This window comes from Cherax quadricarinatus, chromosome 5 (genome assembly GCF_038502225.1).
Source record: "Cherax quadricarinatus isolate ZL_2023a chromosome 5, ASM3850222v1, whole genome shotgun sequence".
Classification (NCBI taxonomy): Eukaryota; Metazoa; Arthropoda; class Malacostraca; order Decapoda; family Parastacidae; genus Cherax; species Cherax quadricarinatus.
Window position 1 is genome coordinate 36,827,751 of NC_091296.1, and position 24,869 is coordinate 36,852,619.

General features: G+C 45.5%; 1 protein-coding gene across 2 annotated transcripts in view; it reads left to right on the forward strand.

Moving 5' to 3' along the window:
• The window catches only part of LOC128684772 (uncharacterized), a 74,681-nt gene that overhangs the window by 19,499 nt on the left and 30,313 nt on the right, over window positions 1–24,869 (forward strand). For both annotated transcript variants that reach the window (XM_053771030.2, XM_053771028.2), the window contains exons 2-3: window positions 2,645–2,761; window positions 3,273–3,484. In XM_053771030.2, the coding sequence (XP_053627005.1) occupies window positions 2,645–2,761; window positions 3,273–3,484 (329 nt within the window). The remainder of the gene's footprint in view (window positions 1–2,644; window positions 2,762–3,272; window positions 3,485–24,869) is intronic.

Genomic DNA, 24,869 nt, shown 5'->3' on the forward strand with positions numbered 1-24,869 from the left:
TCCCGTGAAACTTGTGATAAGCAGTGATTGAGGGACGTATTTAGTTCGCCCTTGGCTTAGGCCTTTGTGTCTTCATGGTTTTTATAATTAAGAGATGTCTGTAGGGACCTAACTTTTAAGTCTTTTTGATATTATTTAATGGCTTTTAATTGATGCTGGCTAGTTTTAGGTTGGAACAATTCTTTTATTTCCTTTTTCCTATTTTATGCTTTTTAACTCTTGAGTTACCTTCTCAAGGTGCTATGTAAATATCGCTGCTGCTGCTACTCTAACTTGCAAACATACATGTATACACAAATAGTTACATAGATTATCATACATGGCAGCATATGTGTAAAGTACCTAGGATAACACAAAGTTAGTGACTTGCTTCCATTGGGGTCCTTTTACCTTATTAAAATATAAAGGTGATATCTTACTATAATACTATTAAATGAGTGACGATCTTACTTCAGTAATTCTGAAATGTTTACTGCCACCTTGTGGAGTGGGACTGTCTGTTGTTCTTAATGACTGGGATGACCCGTGTCTATGCTCCCTCTCGAAATTGTGAGTTCATTACCTTTGTAAATTGTGAGTTCATTACCTCTAACTTGCTCAGCTATCAAAACTTTGGAATCCAGTCCCTGGACCAATTATGTACCTCTGTAATCTTTTGACTACCGCCCACAGGATGGGTAAGGGGTGCATAATAAACATATTATACTACTACTCCCTCTACATAGAATATTTAAGGCACGTGAAATGGGTTTCTTGCAGTTCATGATGAACACTGAGTTGCACGAGTCTGGTCCTGGCATGGCATGTATTGCTTTTTCACCGTCCTGTGGTGGTTACCTGGAGTGTGTTCCGGGGGTCAACGCCCCCACGGCCCGGTCTGTGACCGGGCCTCATGGTGGATCAGAACCTGATCAACCAGGCAGCTACTGCTGACTGCACGCAATCCAACGTAAGAGTCACAGCCCGGCTGGTCAGGTACCGACTTTAGGTGCTTGTCCAGTGCCTGCTTGAAGACAGTCAGGGGTCTATTGGTAATCCCCCTTATGTATGCTGGGAGGCAGTTGAACAGTCTCGGGCCCCTGACACTTATTGTATGGTCTCTTAACGTGCTAGTGACACCCCTGCTTTTCATTGGGGGGATGTTGCATCGTCTGCCGAGTCTTTTGCTTTCGTTGCGAGTGATTTTCGTGTGTAAGTTCGGTGCTAGTCCTTCTAGAATTTTCCAGGTGTATATAATCATGCATCTCTCCCGCCTGCATTCCAGGGAGTACAGGTTCAGGAACTTCAAGCGCTCCCAGTTACTGAGGTGTTTTATCTCCATTATGCGCGCCGTGAAGGTTCTCTGTACATTTTCTAGGTCAGCAATTTCGCCTGCCTTGAAAGGTGATGTTAGCGTGCAGCAATATTCCAGCCTAGATAGAACAAGTGACCTGAAGAGTGTCATCATGGGCTTGGCCTCCCTAGTTTTGAAGGTTCTCATTATCCATCCTGTCATTTTTCTAGCAGATGCGATTGATACAATGTTATGGTCCTTGAAGGTGAGATCCTCCGACATGATCACTCCCAGGTCTTTGACGTTGGTTTTTCGATTTATTTTGTGGCTGGAATTTGTTTTATACTTTGATTAAGTTATAATTTCCTCGTGTTTGCCATATCAGAGTAATTGAAATTTCTCATCGTTGAACTTCATATTGTTTTCTGCAGTCCACTGAAAGATTTGGTTGATGTCCGCCTGGAGCCTTGCAGTGTCTGCAATGGAAGACAGTCATGCAGACTCGGGTGTCATCTGCAAAGGAAGACACGGTGCTGTGGCTGACATCCTTGTCTATGTCGGATATGAGGATGAGGAACAAGATGGGAGCAAGTACTGTGCCTTGTGGAACAAGTTAGGATATCAGATATTCTTGAATTAACGCGCAATGAATTCATTATATACCTGTGTTTTATATTTGCATATTTTGTCTTGTGTAGTTATACTGCCTACCTACAGTATACGAAGAAACAAAAATGCAGTTGTGGAAACCTTATTAATGAAGTTTGGTACCTGCAACCAATATTCTCATGCAAGATAAGATTTCGTTCGGATTTTTAACCCCGGAGGGTTAGCCACCCAGGATAACCCAAGAAAGTCAGTGCGTCATCGAGGATTGTAACTTATTTCCATTGGGGTCCTTAATCTTGTCCTCCAGGATGCGACCCACACCAGTCGACTAACACCCAGGTACCTATTTGCTGCTAGGTGAACAGGACAACAGGTGTAAGGAAACGTGTCGAAATGTTTCCACCCGCCGGGAATCGAACCCGGGCCCTCCGTGTGTGAAGCGGGAGCTTTAGCCACCGGGCCACTACACCGGCCCCTACACTCTTGCTACAAACCATTTTGAAATTTATTTGATATTTAAACCTTGTGGCTCTTTTTTTGAATGAATATTTTAGTTTATTTTATCCTTTATAAGTGTGGTAACAAACTTTATTGCATGAAACATTGAACTAAGTCTCCATACTCTGCTGCCTACTGCAGCTACAGCTCAGTCTGGAATATTAAACTGGGTCAGAATTAAATTTTGTAAAATCCCAATAGAATTACCAGTCTTACTACAACCTTTATTTAAAATTTATATTCTTATATTACATAACTCTTCAGATTTGCTGCTGTCTGCTAGGTGTGGTGTGTGCTGGTCCTAGGCAAGATGACATTGTCGACGCAGCCACAGATCAAGAAGCTGGAGACTTGAAAACAATGGCTTCTCTGGTAGACATAGTAAGTGGCTAACTATGGCTACATCTTGTATCAAACAAGAATATTCCACTTTATTCTTGATTTCCCACATGCTGTATTAACCTAATAGGTTTAACACTTTAAAACTGTTTATTGTATATTCCTTGGCGTAACTGAAAATCAATTTTTTTTAGCAGTCTGGAATTCTCTATAAGGATTACAATGCTGAGTTTACAGAATTTGGTTGAGTGGTTTACATGTTGTAAAATAATAATTACAATGTGTACCACTAGAACACCTAGCATGGCTAGGCATTTAGGGCAGACTTGTATTAAATTTTAAGTGTAAAATATTACAAATTATGAGGTAAGTTGGTATTATGGCTAAGTGACTTAATACTAGTTTGTGAGTTTAACAATGTGAATGCTTTTGTTTTGGCACAATGCAGTCTGGAATGATTGTTGCTGCTACAAAACTAGGAGTTTAAATATTTAGCTCCCAAAACTGCAGGTAATTAACAAATGTAAAACTAAAGTTAAACGTATATCCACAGATGTCTGAGGCTGACGTGACAAGTTATGAAGACATCTTGGCCAGTAATCCAGATAAAGATGCATCATGGATTCTCCACTATATAAAAGAAAACGAATTAGCTGACTTAGATGAGGAAATGGTTGAAGAATATTTCAAAGGCTTCATAAGGATGGAAATGACATCATTAATGGAACTGGTCCCTGAACCCCTGGCAAGATTCTCTGGACTAAGGTATTACATATTTCACAGGGTTCTCTAATCAAGTAGGTGGTGTGGAAAATATCGGTATTTCCCGGAATCGGTTACTCGCCCCTCCCCCCTAGTTGGGGAAATGGAGGCATAAGAGATGAGCGGGAGACGGGTGTCTGTTCTTCATATACTTAATTCTAAGAATTATACACTAATTATACACTAAAATTACTACATTACTCCTACACATGTTTAAGCAAAGTTAAAAATAGCAGTTTAGCTTAAGGCAATAGTTACGCTTCCAATAAACAATAAATGCCTTATGCACCTGCTTTCTTGCCAAAGGCGCCCTGGGAAAGTCCGAGCCGCGGCTGGGAGCAATAGTCATATTTCAGCAGAGACTGGCGACTACCCTACACAAACTTTGGGCGGGGAATATATTCGTACACCATATGATCACCACAAGCAAGGGTCTTATTAGGTGGACCAAGTAGTTACAAGACAAGACAGGTATTCTCAGGTAACCCCCGCCCCAACACTACCACGCGAGTATTGAAGACATTGAGGAGGACACGTGTAGAGGTGGCACTCCCACGACCAGATAACCATAGCAGGTGCCTGTCATGATTACACTGCTTCCTGTGAGGAATAAAGGTCAGTACCCCATTGAAGTTACCCTGAAGTGGAGCGGCAGACTTCAGACTGAATTTACCACTTAAACAAGGTACCACTAACCCGACTCAGCCGTGACCCGCTCCCTCCCCCCCCCCCACACACACCGCCTTAATTCCCCACAGGTGGGAACACTCGATACTGTAGATTAATCTATGATTTCAGTGGTCTAACGTGATTTCCACAGTAAATTTCTTATACATGGTTGATCAGGCCCTTATCCACCGTGAGGCCTGGTCTCAGACTGAGCCGCGGGGGCGTTGACCCCCGAAACCCCCTCCAGGTCATTACGATTTCGTGAGTCAATACATTCCTAAATTTTAAATAGTTTATAGACCTATAAACTTGCATTCAATCACGATTAGTCAGATTTAAAAAGACTGACTTGCCTGCTAGGCCTTGGCAACATTCTAATCCGGCCTATTACGTGTGGCAAGTTTCAACACTTTCTCATCTTATTATTGACATGGTTGTAGTTCTTGGTGTTTTCTAAATTTTGTCAGTTACCCTTTTTCTTTAGCTTACGTTAAATAAATTTGTTGGGTTACAAAATATATATTACATTTAACAAATAAGCCCATTTATAAAACTGGTCACGATAAGTCTTAGTTTGCAGAGGAAAAATGAAACCATGTTGAGCATGTATCCTCTGCGAGGTTAGGTACAGCACCACAATCAACACATGCCTTGAAACTGGGCAACTACCTGAGGTATGGAAGATGGCAAATGTAGTTCCCATTTTTAAAAAAGGAGACAGAAAAGAGGTGCTAAACTACAGACCAATGTCACTGACGTGTATAGTATGCAAAGTCGTGTAGAAGATTATCAGGAGGAGAGTGGTGGAGCACCTGGAACGAAACAAAAGTATAAATGACAACCAACACGGTTTCATGGAAGGCAAATCCTGTCACAAACCTTCTGGGGTTTTATGATAAAGTAACAGAGGTAAGAGACGAGAGAGAGAGAGGGGTGGGTTGATTGCATCTTCTTGGACTGCAAGAAGGCCTTCGACAATTCCTCACAAGAGATTAGTGCAGAAACTAGAGGATCAGGCGCATATAACGGGAAGGGCACTTCAATGGATCAGAGAATACCTGACAGGGAGGCAACAACGAGTCATGGTACGTGATTAGGTATCACAGTGGGCACCTGTGACGATTGGGGACCCACAGGTGTCGGTCCTAGGACCAGTTATTTTTGGTATATGTGAATGACATGATGGAAGGGATACTCAGAGGTGTCCCTGTTCGCAGATGTGAAGTTAATGAGGAGAATTAAATCGGATGAGGATCAGGCAGCCCTTCAAAGAGACCTGGACAGGCTGGACACGTGGTCCAGCAACTGGCTTCTCGAATTCAACCCTGCCAAATGCAAAGTAATGAAGATCGGGAAAGGGCAAAGAAGACTGCAGACAGTATAGGCTAGGTGGCCAACGACTGCAAACCTCGCTCAAGGAGAAAGATCTTGGCGTGAGTATAACACCGAACACGTCTCTGGAAGTGCACATCAACCAGATAACTGCTGCAGTACATGGGCGCCTGGCAAACCCGAGATTAGCATTCCGATACCTAAGTAAAGAATTTTTCAAGACTGTACACCGTGTACGTCAGGCCCATACTGGAGTATGCAGCACCAGTTTGGAACCCGAACCGGGTCAAGCATGTCAAGAAATTAGAGAAAGTGCAAAGGCTTGCGACAAGGTTAGTTCTAGAGCTAAGGGGAATGTCCTACGAAGAAAGGTTTAGGGAAATCGGCCTGACGACACTGGAGGACAGGAGGGATAGGGAAGACATGATAACGACATACAAAATACTGCGTGGAATAGACAAGGTGGACAGACAAGATGTTCCAGAGAGGGGACACAAACAAGGGGTCACTCTTAGAAGTTGAAGACTCAGATGATCCACAGGGATATTAGGAAGCATTTCTTCAGTCAGTGGTCAGGAAGTGGAATACTCTGGGAAGCGATGTAGTGGAAGCAGGAACCATACATAGCTTTAAGACGAGGTATGATAAAGTTCATGGAGCAGGGAGAGGACCTAAGTGTTCAGTGAAGAGGCGGGGCCAGGAGCAGAGTCTCGACCCCTGCAACTACAATTAGGTGAGTACACAGTTGTAAAAGTTCGTGCATCACCTCTGGCCTGTATTAATCCTGCAGGCCTTTGTGACGAAACGTGACTCGGGAAATCGTAATGACACGATTGCAAACAAACCATACCACGGGCGGGGACGGAAGCAGCGATCAGAGTTCTGAGACTCTGATCGCTGGTTCCATTCCCGCCCGTGGTATTGTTTCTTTGTGACGAAATTACTCAAGCAGTAGCCACATTAATGTTGGTAAATAAAATTTTCTCCAGTGCTCTTATTATGGTCAATTGGTTCAGATAATTTATAATTTCTCTGCTAAAATACTTGTTGGTAGTACGCACAGATTTCTATAAATTCGCAATTATTTTCCTGCAAATTCTCAAAAGGACGACAGTGACAAAGGACACTAGGTATAGTTGTGAAGTTATAACCTCTATATCGTCAATTATCATTGTCCACCTATTACTTTATTACAGCCACTACCAGCCTCTAAATTTCTAAAACTATTTTAGACTTGCAAACGGCATTTAATTTTCCATCTCTACCTCTTAACATAAACTACACGAGATCGATCCATTAACCTTTTTCAGTTTTCCGTGTCATGCGCAAGTTTCATTAGTTTCAGAAAATTTGCTGGCCTGCAAGCCTTCTTTCATAATTTAATACTTAGTATCCTACTAGGATATTATTATAATAAAAAAGAAGCGCTAAGCCACAAGGGCTATACAACACTGCAGGGTAGGGAAGGAAGCGAGGGTATCGGGCGGCAGAAGGGGGGAGGGATGATTAGTAGGTTACAGAAAACAGCGGGGCAGGGGATAGTGCGGGGAAAGGGGGTAGCAAGAGATTGGGGTAGAAAGGGCTGAAGGTATCATCAGAGTTTGTGAAGTAAGTCAGTTGTCAAAAAGTCAGAGTTCGAATGAAAGGTGGATCCATCAGCGAGAAGGAAGTTAGAGTAGTAGAGCGGAGACGACGTTGGAGGTAAATTCTGTGTGCTCGTTGATAAAGTGGGCAGTAACAGAATGTGGCTGACCGATAATGGAACCTGACAATTCTCAGAGGAGAGCAGGGCACCTCTCCATGAAATATCCATGAGTAAGAAGAGTATGGCCAATGCAAAGGCAGGAGAGAGTAGTCTCCCAACCTCGACACTGGTGACAAGATGATGGCCAGTAACCTATACTCGGTTTAATAGAACAGAGTTTGTTATTAAGCAGAGCAGACCAACGTTGTTGCCAACGGGTGCGAAGGTGGGTAGCTATTACAGCAAAATAGTCCGGAAATGGAACACCTCTATATGAAATTGGTAGGTCATGTACTGCTGACCGTGCAGCAGTGTCTGCCTGTTCATTGCCCTGTACGTCATAACCAGGGACCCAACAAAGAAACAATATCTTGATGCTTGGTAGAGATACGGCGTAGCCAAAGTTGGATATGGAGAACTAGGGGGTGAGGTGTATCAAATTTCTATATAGCCTGTAGAGCACTAAGGGAGTCTGAGACAACCACAAATGATGACACAGGCATAGATGCGATACGAATAAGAGCTGCAAGAATGGCACACAATTCAGCAGTAAAAATGCTAGTCGAAGATTGTAGATGCCCTTGCACGAATCTGTCCGGAAACACTGCTGCAAATCCGACTGTCAGAAGACTTAGAGCCATCTGTGTACACTGCGATAGCATGAGTGGAAGTGGTCAAGAAAAAGAGAGTGGGAAGCCACCATAGGCAGTTGGGCTTTCGAGCAAGGGAGTGAGAAAGAACAGACCCGAACAGCTGGAACTTCCCAGGGGGGCAGGGAAAAGTAAGATGCTACATGAACATAAAGGCGGTAACTGAAGGGAAGACAAGAGCTAATGTAGGTGAAGAGAGAAGAGACAGAGCAAACAGGGGTAGGTAACAAATAATGTCTACTAATATCGGTGACCATTCTATAAATGGAAGGATTGCAGAGATCATGAGAGCGTACATAGTAGCGAAGGCAATGGGCATCATGGCGATCAGACAAGGATGGAACATTTGCTTCTGCATAGAGGTTCTCAACAGGGAAAGAGCGAAAAGCACCAAGGCATAAACTTAATCCTTGGTGATGGATGGGGTTAAGGCTAGAGAGAGTAGCAGGAGAGGCAGCCGAATAGATCTGGTCACCATAATAGTGTTTCGATAAAATGAGGGCTGAATGAAGGCGGAGAAGAGTTCGACGATCAGCTCCCCATGAAAGATGAGCAAGGGTTTTAAGAAGGTTCAGCCGGCTGTGACAAATTGCCATCAGAGAGGTAATGTGAGGTTTCCAGAATAACCTACGATCAAAGAAAAGGCGTAGAAACCTGACTGTATCACGTTCAGGGATACGGGAGCCATAGAGGTACAAAGGATGATCGGAGATGACAGAGCGTCTAGTGAAAGTAATTTGGTGAGTTTTGGTACTGGAAAATTTAAACCCGTGTGGTGGCCCAATTGGAAACAGTCGACCGCATGCTGGAGAGAAGCTGTAATGAGGTGACAGTCAGTGCCTGCACCAGCAATAGCGAAGTCATCAGCATAGTGATGACCAAATATTGGATGGAAGAACAGAGGCCAAATCATTTATAGCAAGGAGAAAGTGTTGTGTTCAGGACACATCCCTGATGGACACCTCCAGCTTGGACAAAGTCCGGGGAGAGCACATTATTGACTCGAACACAGAAATGTCTGTCGGTTAAAAAGTTCTTAAGGAAGGATGGTAGATTGCCTCTGAGGCCTAAGGAGTGGGCTTGGGCCAAAATATTATACCTCCAAGTTGTCATATGCCTTCTCAAGGTCAAAAAATATGGCAATAACTGGGTGGTTATTAGCAAAGACATTATGAACATAAGTATCCAAGCGTAGTAATGGGTCTATGGTAGATCGTCCCTTATGAAAGCCATATTGACGAGTGGAGAGACTGTTGTCTCTAAATACCACATTACCAGACGTTCCATCACTTTGCAAACTGCACTAGTAAGAGCAATGGGACGATAGTGGGAGGCATCATGTCCCATAGTACCCAGCTTGCGGAAAGGGAGAACAATGGCCGATTTCCACAGCTAGGGAAGAACTCCTTTTGACCAAATAAGATTGAAGAGGTGTAAGAGGACTACAAGGGCTGTCTGATGTAAATGTTGTAACATCCAAATATGAATGTCGTCAGGCCCAGCTGCTGATGATCGGCAAGCTGAATGTGTTGCCTCCAGTTCCCAAAGTGTAAAAGGCACATTATACTGCTCTTCTCTGAGAGAAGAAAAGTCCAAGGGTACTAACTCTCTAGCAGACTTTGAGGAAAGAAACGAGGGGCATAGATGGAGTCCCCGGTAAATACGGACTAGATGAGTGCCAATTTCAATGGCAACGTCAAGAGAGTTTGCTACATCAACACCGGCGACCTGTAGAACAGGAACCGGGTCAGGAGTGTTTACCACTCGGTTTCCTCACTTTTTTCCAGACTGCACTCATAGAGGAAGCAGAGGTGATGGTGGAAACAATCTCGCCAGCAAGTGCATTTAGCGTCACGGATGACACGGCTAGTGATCGCATGCTTCTGCTTAAAATCAAGAAGTCTCTCATCAGTTCTATTGTACCCGTACCTGCCCCATGCAGTGCGTTTCAAACGTACTACACCAGCACAGGCAGGAGACCAAGGCATGCACTTCTGAGAATGCCTGCCTGAGGTTTGGGGTATAGAATGAGAAGCTGCGGGTAAAACTGACGTCGAGAAGGTGTAGGAGCCTGGTGGCTAAAGCTCCCGCTTCACACACGGAGGGCCAGGGTTCGATTCCCGGCGGGTGGAAACATTTCGACACGTTTCCTTACACCTGTTGTCCTGTTCACCTAGCAGCAAATAGGTACCTGGGTGTTAGTCGACTGGTGTGGGTCGCATCCTGGGGGACAAGATTAAGGACCCCAATGGAAATAAGTTAGTCCTCGATGATGCACTGACTTTCTTGGGTTATCCTGGGTGGCTAACCCTCCAGGGTTAAAAATCCGAACGAAATCTTATCTTATCTTAAGAAGGAACCTCACTAAAAGCAGTGAATTGCGAGTAAAGGTCCCAATTTGCCTGATCAAATTGCCAGCGAGGGCTATGGAATGGTGGTGAATATGAAGAAGTAAGAATGATTGGAAAATGATCACTGTCATGTAAGTCCGGTAGAACAGACCAGGCAAAGTCTAGTGCAGTGGAGGAAGAGCAGACCGATAGATCGATGCAAGAGAGTATGAGTATGAGGATCAAAATGGGTGGGAGTACCCGTATTTAAAACATGGAGGGGGTGAGAGGCGAGAAAGGCCTCCAACTGGATGCCACACGAGTCACAACGAGACCTCCCAGAGGAAATGGTGGGCATTAAAATCGCCAAGTAACAAAAGTGGTGGTGGTAAGGATGAAACAAGTAAGGCAAAATCTGGGATAGAAAATGCTCGAGAAGGAGAGAGAGATATAAAGAACATATTGTAAACCACTTATTCAAGTGGATACAGGCTGCAGTGTAATGCAGCGAGGTATGGACAAATAGTTGACAGTACGGAATATCATTGCGTAGAAGAAGGGCACTTTCATTAAAGGCCCCATCTGAGAAAGAATCCGAAGAAGGCGGTAAATTATAGTCTGAGATAGGTTGGAAAATGGCTGAGCGTAATTTTGGTTCTTGTAAGGAAGCACCAACAGGGGAAAACCTGGAAAGCTACATCTGAAGCTCGCCCCAATTACCCCCCTGAGGCTGCGGATATTCCACTGTAAATAGACCATGATTGGCAATGAAGAAAATATCAGGAATCCGTAGGGAAGGGCACCTACGGACTAGAGGGGTTAGAAAAGTCAATGTGCGGTGGCATCGGAAGACGTTCAAGCAGCGAAGAAATGGAGCATTGCGAAGAATGGGGTTGTGGAGATGGAGAGGGAAGAGAAGGAACAGGAGGTGGATCAGTGTCCATTGAAGGTTTAGTCTCTGCAATATATTCTGAAATGACTTCAAGTGTTTCTGATTTCAAAGACATATGGGAGACCATATTGGAGGTAGGAGGAGGGTGAGTAAAGATTGGGACAGTAATGGACTGTACCAAAGTAGGGGGGGACGAAAGAGTGTAAGGGACTGGAGAAGTGTGGGAGGGGACAGAAGAGGCAGAAACCTGGGAGGCGGCAGAAGAGGGAGAGACTTTGAAGGGGACAGGGGAGGGAGGCAGGCACAGAACGAGGGTGGTGGTGAACCTCCACACTTGTAATAGCCAATGAGAGAGGAAGAACCAGGTACAGAGACTGGAAAGGTAAAATGTCAGGGCAGAAGAAGAGGAGGAGGAGGAGGAGGAGGAGGAGGAGGAGGAGGAGGAGGAGGAGGAGGAGGAGGAGGAGGAGGAGGAGGAGGAGGAGGAGGAGGAGGAGGAGGAGGAGGAGGAGGAGGAGGAGGAGGAGGAGGAGGAGGAGGAGGAGGAGGAGGAGGAGGAGGAGGAGGAGGAGGAGGAGGAGGAGGAGGAGGAGGAGGAGGAGGAGGAGGAGGAGGAGGAGGAGGAGGAGGAGGAGGAGGAGGAGGAGGAGGAGGAGGAGGAGGAGGAGGAGGAGGAGGAGGAGGAGGAGGAGGAGGAGGAGGAGGAGGAGGAGGAGGAGGAGGAGGAGGAGGAGGAGGAGGAGGAGGAGGAGGAGGAGGAGGAGGAGGAGGAGGAGGAGGAGGAGGAGGAGGAGGAGGAGGAGGAGGAGGAGGAGGAGGAGGAGGAGGAGGAGGAGGAGGAGGAGGAGGAGGAGGAGGAGGAGGAGGAGGAGGAGGAGGAGGAGGAGGAGGAGGAGGAGGAGGAGGAGGAGGAGGAGGGGCAAGGAAGATTTGAGCAAAGAGGATTTTTTGGACCTCTGAGAAGTAGAGGGGTGATTGGTACAAGGTGTTGTACGAGATCTTGTCGATACCGGGGCTTGTGAGAACTCTTAAGATGTCAGAACAGACTGAGGTGTTGAAGTAGGGATGTCAGAGCCCAGGACTGCAAAAGAATTAGATACAAAAGTGACTTTGGGAGGGGGTAACAACAGAGGAGGCTGCAGAAGATGGGACCCCAGAAGTTGGAGGGACGTTTTGTAACACAAGAATAAGAAACTCTGGGTAGTCTCCCTTGAAGGCGGAGATGAGAAACTGCCATAGCATAAGGGAGACCTTCTGCTTCTTTGAGGCAACAGATTTCACGCTCATTTAAATAGACCTGGCAACGGTGAGAGTACGAAGGGTGAGCTTCGTGACAATTAAGGCAAGAGGGAGGTCGACTGCAAGATGTATTAGAATGGTCGTCGGCACCACAGACTGGGCATTCAGCTATAGATCTGCAATATTTCGCTGGGTGACCAAAATGCCAGCAATTTCTACACTGTTGCAGTGTAGGGATCACCTTTTGAACTTGTAACCGATGTCCTGTGACATAAACAGAGGATGGGAGTTCATGGCTGTCGAAAGTTAATAGCCACATTGCAAGGGTATCGTCTCCGGAGAGTGGTCAAAAAACGAGGCAGGGTCAGAATGGGGTGCTTTATCAAGAAGGGGCCCGAGAGTAGTAGGTTCATGGACTGGGTCCTCCAGGGTTAGGTTACTTTTCTGTTTGTTTTTAAGAAAAAAAAAGGAAAGAAAAGAAAAATAAAAAAAAGAATAAAAAAGGGGGGGAGCAGGGAGAAATAGTTCCCAGGAGGGATGAAAGGGCCAGAAATCTCCCTCTGCACCCAAGAGGACCTCAGCACCACAAGTACTGCAGATGCAGCATGGAACTCATACCATACCCTACCCTTCATGCCAGTAAATCAGCAATCCGGGATAGCAACCTCACATCTGCCGAGCTACCTCAGTGGACAAGAGAGTGGCTGGATATCCGACACAAAGCATACCCCCCTTCGGCCACCACCCCCGGAATCTGAAAGGTGGCTTCTAGAGATTCACCCGTCGCCCGAAAGACACCCAAAACCATCCTCCATACCCATTTTACTGATGGGTGAACATAGACAACCGGTGTAAGGAAACACGTCCAATGCTTCTACCCATACCGGAGAGGGATCAGGACATCCCCAGGCGATCCAGATACCATGGCAAACTACGCCACCGCCAAGAACCTCGATGGAATGGGATGGACCCCGGTACCCTTCCCCCTACCTGGGAACCAACATGCCTGTGGGAAGAATCCTACAGGCCAAAAAGAGGAAGGGAATAAGGGAGGGACAGGGAGGAGGAGGAAAGGGAAAAGCGAGGGTAGGAAGGATGGGATAGGGAAGGGGGGAATGGGGGGCAATTAGGTTCGGTCTGAGGAAGGAGACCGACAGGTCTAATTCCTCAGACCAAGAGCCTCTTCACCATGACATGGAGCCCCCCTTGAAGAGGCCTACTTGGATAGTAGATGAGCTCTTTTAGCTTCATTACTATTTACACTGCTCAGGGTTGGATTCTCTTCAGTGTTAAGATAACTCAAGAAATCAGGTCTGTGGTTTATTTCCATTGGTTTCTTTGATCACCACCCAGGATGCGAGTTTTGACTCATATTTGCTGCTAGGTGAATACAGACAACAGATATAAGATTGCCAAAGTTTCCACTTAATAGAATTTAATTTTGTCCCTGATCTGAGAGGGAGCTACCACTTAAAAAGTGAGACTAGTATTTAGCACAAATCTTAAACTTGAAACTGCCTTAATCCTCTTTGCCTAACTGAAATCATCAGTTATATATGAATGCACTAAAACTTTTGTAGACTGAAGTCTGAGGATGCACCTCGTTCCTAGACAACTGCTTTCGTTTATGCAGCTTATCGTGTGCTGCTGACTACGTGTCCATGGTTAAAGACTAAATATCCGATCGGTTTCAGTGGTACACTTATCGCTCTGCTTTAGTTTGCTGTATACATAGTCTACTTTGACTCTTGGTTACCATGAAGCTTGTAGGCTAATAGCAATGAAACTGGATATTAGAGCTGAATAGGCGTAACAATTAATATTCAAGCAGACGTTTTAAAGGGCCACGTTGCCTTAAAATATATGCATTTAATACATTTTTTTTTTTTTTTTTTTTTTTTTTTTTTTTTTTTTTTTTAACCTTTCACCCTTTCCCCACTGTCTAGGTCACCTTATGATGGAAAATCCAAATGTTTTACTGCCGACAATAAAGGTAAACACTGATTACTCTATAAACGGCTAAATTATCCCAATAACTGTCCTACAACTCGTATTTCAAATGTCGCCTCAAGGTTTCTGAACCTGAGTGACTCGTTCCCCAGGCACTATGTAACTTCTTTCTTTATCAGTGTGCCATTGGGCTACAGCTTGTTACACTGCAGCGACGTTATAAGGATTTTAAGTAAAAAATCACACAAAGCTTGGTATAAAATATTATTGTAAGGGTGGGGGGAGGGGGGTGAAGGAATGTTACTCCAAGAATCTCGTAACCTTCTTTTCCCTTAAATGTCTGGCTCTCAGATCGTAGAAGTTACTCTTCTCAGATTGGCTACTCCCGAATTACCTGACACTCAACCTGACTGAGGTTTTGGATAATGACGAAATGGTCAGCAGACTGCATTTTAGACCCAGCGCTGGGACACTAGCATTCACTCGAGCTATAGCCACATTATACAGACATCTGGCGTTGTCATTGCAGTCATTTAGACTGCATGTAGCTTAATAACGAATTAGGTGAGCAACATCTGGGCATCTGTTTGTAGAAGTTTCGCAATCCAGCGGCTTTATCAATACAAAAAGGAAAATAGGAAGACTGACTACATACAAAAGACGAGGTATTCAGTCCCTCTGCCCTGGAGTACTGTAGCCTTGAATATGAAACAGGCATGAATACCGGCGCTTATATACTGCGTCAGATAAGGTACGTGTAGCAGACGACGGCAGGGCCGGATTAATGCATGGGCTTTAGGGGCTGCAACCCAGAAGCCTCCACCAGCTGGAGGACCTCCAGCTTGTTTCTAAGAAATTAAGCAAAGTAAATGTACGAATTTTAGTTGTGGTTAGTTTAATATATTTATTATGCGCCCCACACTCATCCTGTGGGCGGTAGTCATTCTATGGAGAGGAAGCATGGACACGAGGGTCATCCCTCACTAAAAGCAACACAGCCCCACACTACGAAGGTGGCAGTAAAGTATTTGATAAGAACTACAGATCGATAGCACTAACATCCCATAGGATTCTAAGAAGCAAGATCGCCAGCCACCTAGATACTCGTCAGTTACACAACCCAGGGCAACACGGGTTTAGAGCAGGTCGCTCTTGCCTGTCCCAGCTACTGGACCACTATGACAAGGTCTTGGATGCTATAAAGGATAAACAAAGTACAGATGTAGTATACACAGACTTTGTGAAAGCTTTAGACAAGTGTGACCATGGTGTAATAGCGCACAAAATGCGTGATAAAAGAATAACGAGAAAAATTGGTAGATGGATCTATAACTTCCTAACAGTAATATTTAACAGTAAAGTCTGAGGCAGCTACAGTGAAAAGCTCTTTTCTATAAAGCACAGTACTTCCTCCAATCCTATTCCTCATCCTCATATCTGACAGATGTAAACCATAGCTCCATATCCTCCTTTGCAGATGACACCCGAATTGCCACGGCAGTGTCCTCCATTATGACTCTACAAGACTCCAAGCAGACATCAACCAAATCTTCAAATGGGTCACTGAAAACTATGGAGTTCAATGAAGAGAAATTTCAACTACTTAGATATAGAAAACGTGAGAAAATTAAAACTGCATCAGGGTATACAGCAAATTCTAACCACACAATAGAGCGGAAAGTAATGTGAATGACCTGGACGTGATAATGTCGGAGGATCTCTCCTTCAAAGAACACAACACTGTATTACCTCGTCTGCTTGAAAAATGATAGGATGGATAATGAGAACCTTCAAAACCAGGGACCCTAAGTCCATGATTCTCTTCAAATCGCATGTTCTTTCTAGGCTGGAATACTGCTGTACACTAAATGCCCTCTTCAAGGCAGGAAAAATTGCTGACCTGAGTGTGTACAGAGCGCTTTCACCGCACACAGTACAATAAAGCACCTAAATTACTGGGAATGATTGAAGTCCCTTGATTTGTATTCCCTGGAATGTAAGTGAGAAAGATAAATGATTATATACACTTGGAAAATCCTAGGGGGATTAGTACCAAACATTCAAACGAAAATCACTCCTTACGAAAGCCCTCCCCCCCCCCAAAAAAAAAGGCAGGAGATGCAACATTTCCCCAATGAAAACCAAGGGCGCCACGAGTACATTGAGAGAAAAGGCAATAAATGTCAGGGGCCCCAAGACTGTTCAACTGCCTCCCAGCATGCATAGGGGGATTACCAATAGACCCCTGGCTGTCTTTAAGAATGCACTGGACAAGCACCTAAAGTCCGTACCTGATGAGCCGGGCTGTTTCATTTGTTGGTTTACGTGCGGACAGCAATAACAGCCTGGTTGATCAAACCCTGATCCACCACGAGGCATGGTCCCAGGCCGGGCCGCGGGGGCTTTAACCCCCAAAACCCTCCAGGTATACTGGACCAGAAAGTTTTGATAGCTGAACACGTTAAGGCAATGGACCATTCACACGTCCACACCTGATCACAACTGCAATGAGTTATTAATGCAAATATTAGCTTTATTTACAGTGAACAAACGGTTTTTTCCAGAATGGTTTGTAATATATCACTGTGGATAAAATACTTTCTTGAACATTTCTCAGAGTTTTATCTAAATTCATTAATTTTATCGCATTCCAGAACATAATGACGCAAAATATGATAGTCCATCTGGCAAAGTTCACTTTTCATTTGGTCTACATCTGGTGGTGGTGATTTAACCTGCCAAAGATACTTGTAACCCAGCCGGAGCCGGCCGGTAGTGACATCCAAGAGTCTGCTTATTTTGTTGGATGCACCATAGACATGTGGCTCCTCCTGCATGATAGATTGAGTGACTGGTCTCAATCTCCCCTAGTCTTAAGTCGATAAAGTTCAGTTGAAGTTCTTTTCGTATTCTCCGACTGCTAACTGACAAGTCAAGATTGCAATCTACTCTTTGAAAGCATACAACTTAGCCTGTTGTGATGAATGGTTTGAAAAACCGACAAGTTGAAGATTGAGTTACTTATGCAGCATATGGGAATCTTTATTCAGGAAACGTTTCGCCACACAGTGGCTTCATCAGTCCAATACAAAGAGGAAGGCGTAAGGAGAGGAGTATGAGGTAATCAGTCCCTCGGTACATTCTACAAGATTGATGGACTGAACACATCGACTCCAGGCTGAGGGACTGATTACCTCATACTACTCCTCTCCTTACGCCTTCCTCTTTGTATTGGACTGATGAAGCCACTGTGTGGCGAAACGTTTCCTGAATAAAGATTCCCATATGCTGCATAAGTGTCTCAATCTTCAACTTAACCTGTTCATCAGTTCTATTATTCATCTGAAGACCAATGTGAGATGGAATCCACAGAAGGTGCACTCTGACTCCACAGTCCTACCATACCTGTGTCTGGGTTTTGACACAAGCATGCCACAATTAATACTTAATGAGTTGAGGGCATTTATAGACGATGAATCAGTTTAATTTTATTGTCAACTTCCGATGCATGGATGCATTTGATTGCAAGGAGTATGGCAAACAGTTCTGACTGAAGGGTAGATGCCCAGTTAATGCATGCTCCAATTTCTTTGAGAACCGTCACTCTTTGACATTATCATCATCTTTATGACAACCCCTCTGCAAGGAAGGGGGGCACCTTGGCGTTGTGAAGAGGCTATTGGTCTTCTTCCTCAGACAGAACCTAATTACTCTCCAATCCCCCCTTCCCTATCCCATCCTCCCTGTCACCCCTTTCCCTTTCCCTTTCCTCCTCTCCCCATACCTCCACTTTCCATTTACTGCTTCTGCTTTTGAGGTTGTTCCCTTAGTCTTTATAGTTCCTAAACCTGAGAAAGGGTTCTGGGGTCCATATCCTTACGCTGAGGTCCTTGGTGGTAGTGTAGTTTGCCTTGGAATCTGGATCATCTAGAGATCCCGATCCCTCTCCAGTCAAGCAGGAGAGGGGGGGGGGGAGGGAGGCTTTGGGTATCTTTCAGGTGACTGGTTTATCTCTGGGGGCTGCTTGTCTGATTCCAGGAGGGAGTGGTGGAAGGAGGTAAGCTTTGTGGCAGGTTTCCAATTGCCCTCTCTTTTGTCTGCCGAGGTGGCTTGGTAGATGTGAGGTAGCTATCCCGGATTGCTGGTTTACTGGCTTGGTTATAGTATGGCACTGGTTCCATTGCACATCTGCACTACCAGCTGCACTGAGGTTGTCCTCTTGGGCATGGAAGGGGAGACTTGCGGTCCTTTCCACCCTGGGAGCTGCCCCTCCATGCTTCCCCCCCCCCCTTTTTTTTCTTAAAAACAAAAGATTTAACCATGGAATCCCAAGTCCACGTACCACCACCTTCTGGGCCCCTTCCTGTAGCAGCACTCTGACGACCCTGCCTTGTTACTGGACCATTCTTCGGATCTTTCTGCTGCCCCTGTATCTTTTGTGGGTGACATTTTGTCCCCCACTCTGGGTACAGAGGCTCTACCTGACTCCTTTGACATTTCCGACCTCTGCACGTCTTTGACTATGCTTACAGCCTCCCCTCATACGGTGCAATGGTTTTTGGATCGCGAGCCTGCCTCAAAACAGACCACCTCCGGTCGTGTATCTAAACGACCACAAACTTCTGCTGACACTATTTCGACTCCCTCTCATTCTACTCAGAAAAGACCAACACATTCGCTTCCTTTACCTAATACGCATACCACGCAATGGACTAAGTTTCTCTACAACCGACATCTTCAGAATAGCTTTCTGATCATAGCATCAGCAAAGCGCTCATATGCTATGTTGGTCGAAATATTCAGTTTCATACTCTGAAAAGCAGTGCACGCATCGTCACAGTACAGAATGCTAGCAAAGCTCACAATCATTTTCTCCTTACAACCTTCAATGTCATTCCTGTAACAATTGGAAAAACTTCATTCTCTCAATTCTTGTAGTGGTACTGTCATTCTACCACATACCATCGTTCAACTTAATTTCCAGGCATGTGGTGATGACATTCTGGAACAGCTTGAGCTCCAAGACCTCCCAATCCTTAAAGTAGACACGTATGTACTGCCTGCCCATGGGCGGAGACTACCCCTGCAATGTAGCTCGCTTAACTTTTGACTGCCGTGAGCTTCCATCGTCGGTTTGTATTGCAGGACATCATTTACAAATCCGACAGGTGACCCTTATACTACAACAGTGTGGAAATTGCTGCATTTTGGCCATACGGCGAAACATTGCAAGTCCATGGCTGAATGCCCAGTCTGTGGTGCCAATGAACATACCAATGCATCTTGTGGACTCTTTTTTTTTTTTCTTCTCTTCAGAGATTTTGCCACCGAAGTGGCTAGTTTATTGTGCACCCCATATCCATCCTGTGGACGGTAGCGCAAGAGCATATGGATACACAAAATGCCTAGGAACTAGGCCCCAAAAGGGTTAACAGGAATACATATGGATTTATATCTACATATCTACAGTTCACTTATGTTACAAGCAAATTTAGGAAATTTGCTTAGTATATCTGGTATCTTATTTTCATTAATAAGATATCTTGACATATCACATAGGTTATTATACCGTCTCTCTGTATTTCTCAATAAGTGGACAATTAAGCACTTAGTGTTCAAGAGAGTGACCATATGCCTGATCACATAATTTGCATTTAGTTTGATCATCATCTGTGTGTCTCCCAAACTGCCAGAAGTACTTGTAATCAAGCCTAAGCCTGGCCATTACAGCATTAGTGAGTCTGTTCACATTGCACGTTGCTCCATAAACATACTTATCTACGTTCTTGTTATAGCAAGTTAGATCTACTGGCTTCTAACTGCATTCCTACAACGATCATTTTCGTTATTTACTTCTCTAATATTATTCCTAATGCTTGACACAGGTATATCAGTTACATTCTACATTCTCCTTCTGGGTACTCTTCTTGGTTAACATATCAACTTTATCATGAAGGAGTAATCCAGTGTGTGATGGGATCCATAGCAATTAATTGTACATTATTCCCTTTGTCCCTGATTTTTTAATATCTCTACCTGGCTTCTCCAATGAGCATGTTGGAGTCATTACACGAGTCGAGAGCCTTCAATGATGACAGAATCAGTAGTGATGATGATCTTGTGGTCTACCTCCCTCCTGCCTTAATTGTCATGAAGCTCATCCATCACATTCTCGTAGTTTCCAGGTATACTTGAATGAACGTGAAATCCGTTGTCTGAGACAGAAGGCTTTACTTACGCCACGGCACTCTCGTCTGCGCCTCCAGAGAAGATCTCCCCATATTTCTTATTCTCGAGTTACTGAGACCCAACATTTGAGGACACAATTCCCGTGGTCTTCCCCGCAGTCACACCTTCCAATCACCTCTGTATCAAACTCTTTTGCAGTCTGACTCCTAGGACCCTACCTCGTCACCTCGTACTGTTCTCCAATCATCTCGCAAACAACCTTCTGTCTACAAGACCTCGCACAATAGCTTCTCCCCCTCGCCCCTCTACTTCAAAGTCCAACAAATCTTCAAAGGGTAAATCTTTAATCTCCAGTCTCAGTACCTGGATCTATACCTCTTACACGTTCTGTTGAGTGTAGAGGTCCATCCTCCCCCTCGTACAGTACCTTTCTCTCCTCTCCCCTCCCAAGTTTTTCTCTCCTATTCCCTCCGAAGTTTTTTTTTTCTCTAGTTGCCTAGATCTAACCTCTCGTGCCCCTCCCCCTGGAGGTTACCTGGAGGTTACCTCCGAACCTAATTACCCCCCATTCTCCCCTCCCCTATCCCATCCTCCCCATCCTCCCCTTTTTCCATTCCTCCTCCTCCTCCTCACCCCTCCCTTTTGCCCTTCCTCTTTTTAGCCTTCGTGATTTCTCCCACAGGCGCGCTAGTTCCTAGGTAGGGGAAAGGACACCGGGGTCCATCCCATTCCGTTGAGGTTTCTTGGCGGTGGCGTAGTTTGCCGTGGAATCTGGATTGCCTAGGGATGTCCCGATCCCTCTCCGGTATCCCGGAGTAGCTTTGGGTGTCTTTTGGGCAACGGGTGTATCTCTGGAAGCCACCTTTCGGATTCCGGGGGTGGTGGCTGAAGGAGGTATGCTTTGTGGCGGATATCCGGCCGCCCTCTCTTTTGTCCACCGAGGTAGCTCGGCAGATGTGAGGTTGCTATCCCAGATTGCTGGTTTACTGGCATGAAGGGTAGGGTATGGCACGGGTTCCATGCTGCATCTGCGCTACTAGCGGTGTCGAGTCCTCTTGGGCGCGGAGGGAGATTTCTGGCCCTTTCATTCCTCCTAGGAACTATCCCTCCCCGGTCCCCCTTTTTTTTTCTTTTTTTTATTTTTATTTTCTTTCTTTTTTTTCTTAAAAACAAAAAGAAAGAAGTAACCTAACCATGGCAGCCCTAGTCCATGAACCTGGTACCCCCGGGCCCCTTCTTGATACCGCACCCCGTTCTGACCCCGCCTCGTCTTTGGACCACTCTTCAGACATTCCTCATGCCTCTGTACCTATTGCCGGTGCTGTTTCCTCACCCGCTTCAGGTACTGAGGCCTCGACTGACTCCTTCGATTTATCAGACCTTCGCTCTCCTCTGACTATGCTTCCGGCCTCTCCCTCTACGGTGCGGCAATTTTCAAATCGCCGACCCGTTCCACGTCGGACCAACTCTGGTCCCACGCCTAAACGTCAACGACAATTACCTGCTGATGATACTTCTCCACCTTCACCTTCTCGTTCTTCTCAGAAACGATCGACACGTCCTTCACTACCTTTCCACGCTCAGTTTCAGACTGAACAGTGGACTAAATTCTTCACTTTACGACCAACTTCCTCTACTGCCTATCTTTCTGACCATAGTATTGGCAAGGCACTCCTACGCCATGTTGGTAAAGATATTTCTTTTCATGCTCTTAAGAGCGGTACGCGCATCATTACCGTACAGAATACTACCCAGGCTCGTGAGCTCTCTCGTCTTTCCCATATAGATACTGTTCCTGTCATCCTTGAAAAACATCATTCCCTCAATTCTTGTAGTGGTACCGTTATTCTGCCCCATACCATAGTTCAACAAAATTTCCAGACATGTGGCACCGACATTCTAGAACAGCTGGAACTCCAAGATCTCCCAATCCTCAAGGTAGACACTTACGTTCTTCCTGCCCGTGGGCGGAGACGATACCCTAGCAATGTGGCTCGTTTAACTTTTGACAGCCGAGAACTCCCATCCTCCGTTTATATAGCAGGACATCGGTTACAAGTTCGAAAGGTGATCCCTACACCACAACAGTGTAGAAATTGCTGGCGATTTGGTCATCCAGCGAAATATTGCAGATCTATCGCCGAATGCCCAGTCTGTGGTGCCGATGACCATTCCAATACGTCTTGCAATCGATCTCCCTCTTGCCTTAACTGTCATGAGGCTCACCCTTCGTACTCTCGCCGTTGTCAGGTCTATTTAAACGAGCGGGAAATCCGTTACCTCAAAGAGACAGAAGGTCTCCCTTATGCCATGGCAGTTTCTCATCTCCGCCTCCAAGGGAGACTCCCACGTGTTTCTTATTCCCGTGTTTCAAAACGTCCCCCCACTTCTGGTATCCCATCTTCTACACCCACCTCTGTGGTTACCTCTCCCATAATCACTCCTGTATCTAATCCTTTTGCTGTCCTCGGCTCAGACGTCCCTACTTCAACGCCTCAGTCTAATCTCGCTTCTTCGAGTTCTCTCTTACAAGCCTCAGTATCGACGAGACCTCGTACGACACCTCTTCCCAATCGTCCCTCTACTTCTCAAAAGTCAAAAAAAGGTCCGGTAACACCTCCTACCCATCTTCCACCTCCTCATTTTACCCTCCCTGTCTCTGTCCCTAGTTCTTCCCCTCTCACTGGCTCAGTTACAAGTGCAGAGGTTCACCCTCCTCCTCGTAATGTACCTTCCTCCCCTGTTCCCTCCCAAGTTTCTTCCTCTTCTGCCACCTCCCAGGTTCCTGTCTCTTCTGTCCCCTGCCACGCTTCTCCAGTTCCCTCCACCCTTTCGCCCCCCCCCCCCTACCTTGGTACAGTCCAATACAGTTCCAATCTTTACTCATCCTCCCCCTACCATTCCCAATATTGTCTCCCATACGACATCTCTGAATTCCGAAACACTTGAAGCAATCTCTGAATATATTGCAGAGACCAAACCATCAATGGACACTGATCCACCTTCCGCTCTTTCTCTCTCCTCTGCTCCATCTGCGCAACTCCTTTCTTCACAGTGCACCGTTCCTTCGCTGCTTGAACATTTTCCACTGCCTCCGCATGTGGACTTTTCTAACCCTTCTAGTCCGTAGGAACCCTTACCTGCGGATTTCAAGTATCTTTATCATTGCCAATCATGGCCTTTTTACAGTGGAATATACGCGGCCTCAGGGGTAATCGGGGTGAGCTTCAGATGTTACTCTCCCAGTTTGCCCCTGTTGGTGTTTGCTTACAGGAACCAAAATTACACTCTGCTGTTATTTCTCACATCTCAGGCTATAATTTATTGTATTCTTCAGATCCTTTTCCTGATGGGACCTTTAATGAAAGTGCCCTTCTTCTCCGCACTGATATTCCGTACCATCAGCTATTTATTCATACTTCGCTGCATTACACAGCAGCCCGTATCCACTTACATAAGTGGTATACGCTCTGTTCTTTATATCTCTCTCCTTCTCGGGCATTATCTATTCCGGATTTTGCCTTCCTTGTTTCGTCATTACCGCCACCGATTCTGTTACTTGGTGATTTTAATGCCCACCATTTCCTCTGGGGAGGGTCTCACTGTGATTCCCGTGGAATTCAGTTAGAGGCTTTTCTTGCCACCCACCCCCTCCATGTTTTAAATACAGGTACTCACACCCATTTTGATCCTCGGACTCATACTCTCTCTTGCATCGATCTCTCAGTTTGCTCTTCCTCCGCCGCATTGGACTTTACTTGGTCTGTTATCCCGGACTTACATGACAGTGATCATTTCCCAATCATTCTTACTTCCCCTTCATATTCGCCACCTCTTCGCACCCCACGCTGGCAATTTAATCGGGCAAATTGGAACCTTTACTCACACCTGACTGTTTTTAAAGAGGTTCCTTCTTCGTCCTCCATCGATGAGCATTTACACCTCTTCTCGTCCTCCGTTTTCACCGCAGCTTCTCATTCTATACCCCAAACTTCGGGCAGGCATTCTCAGAAATGCGTGCCTTGGTGGTCTCCTGCTTGTGCTCGTGCAGTACGTTTGAAGCGCGCTGCATGGGGCAGGTACCGGTACAATAGAACCACTTGCTGGCGAGATTATGTCTCCACCATCACCTCTGCTTCCTCTGAGTGCAGTCTGGAAAAAAGTACGAAAACTGAGTGGTAAATATTCTCCTGACCCGGCTCCTGTTCTGCGGGTTGCCGGTGTTGATATAGCAAACCCACTAGATGTTGCCAATGAAATTGGCAATCATCTGGTCCGTATTTCTCAGGGACTCCATCTATGCCCCTCATTTCTTTCCTCAAAGTCTGCCAGAGAGTTAGCACCCTTGGACTTTTCTTCTCTCAGAGAAGAGCAGTATAATGTGCCTTTTACA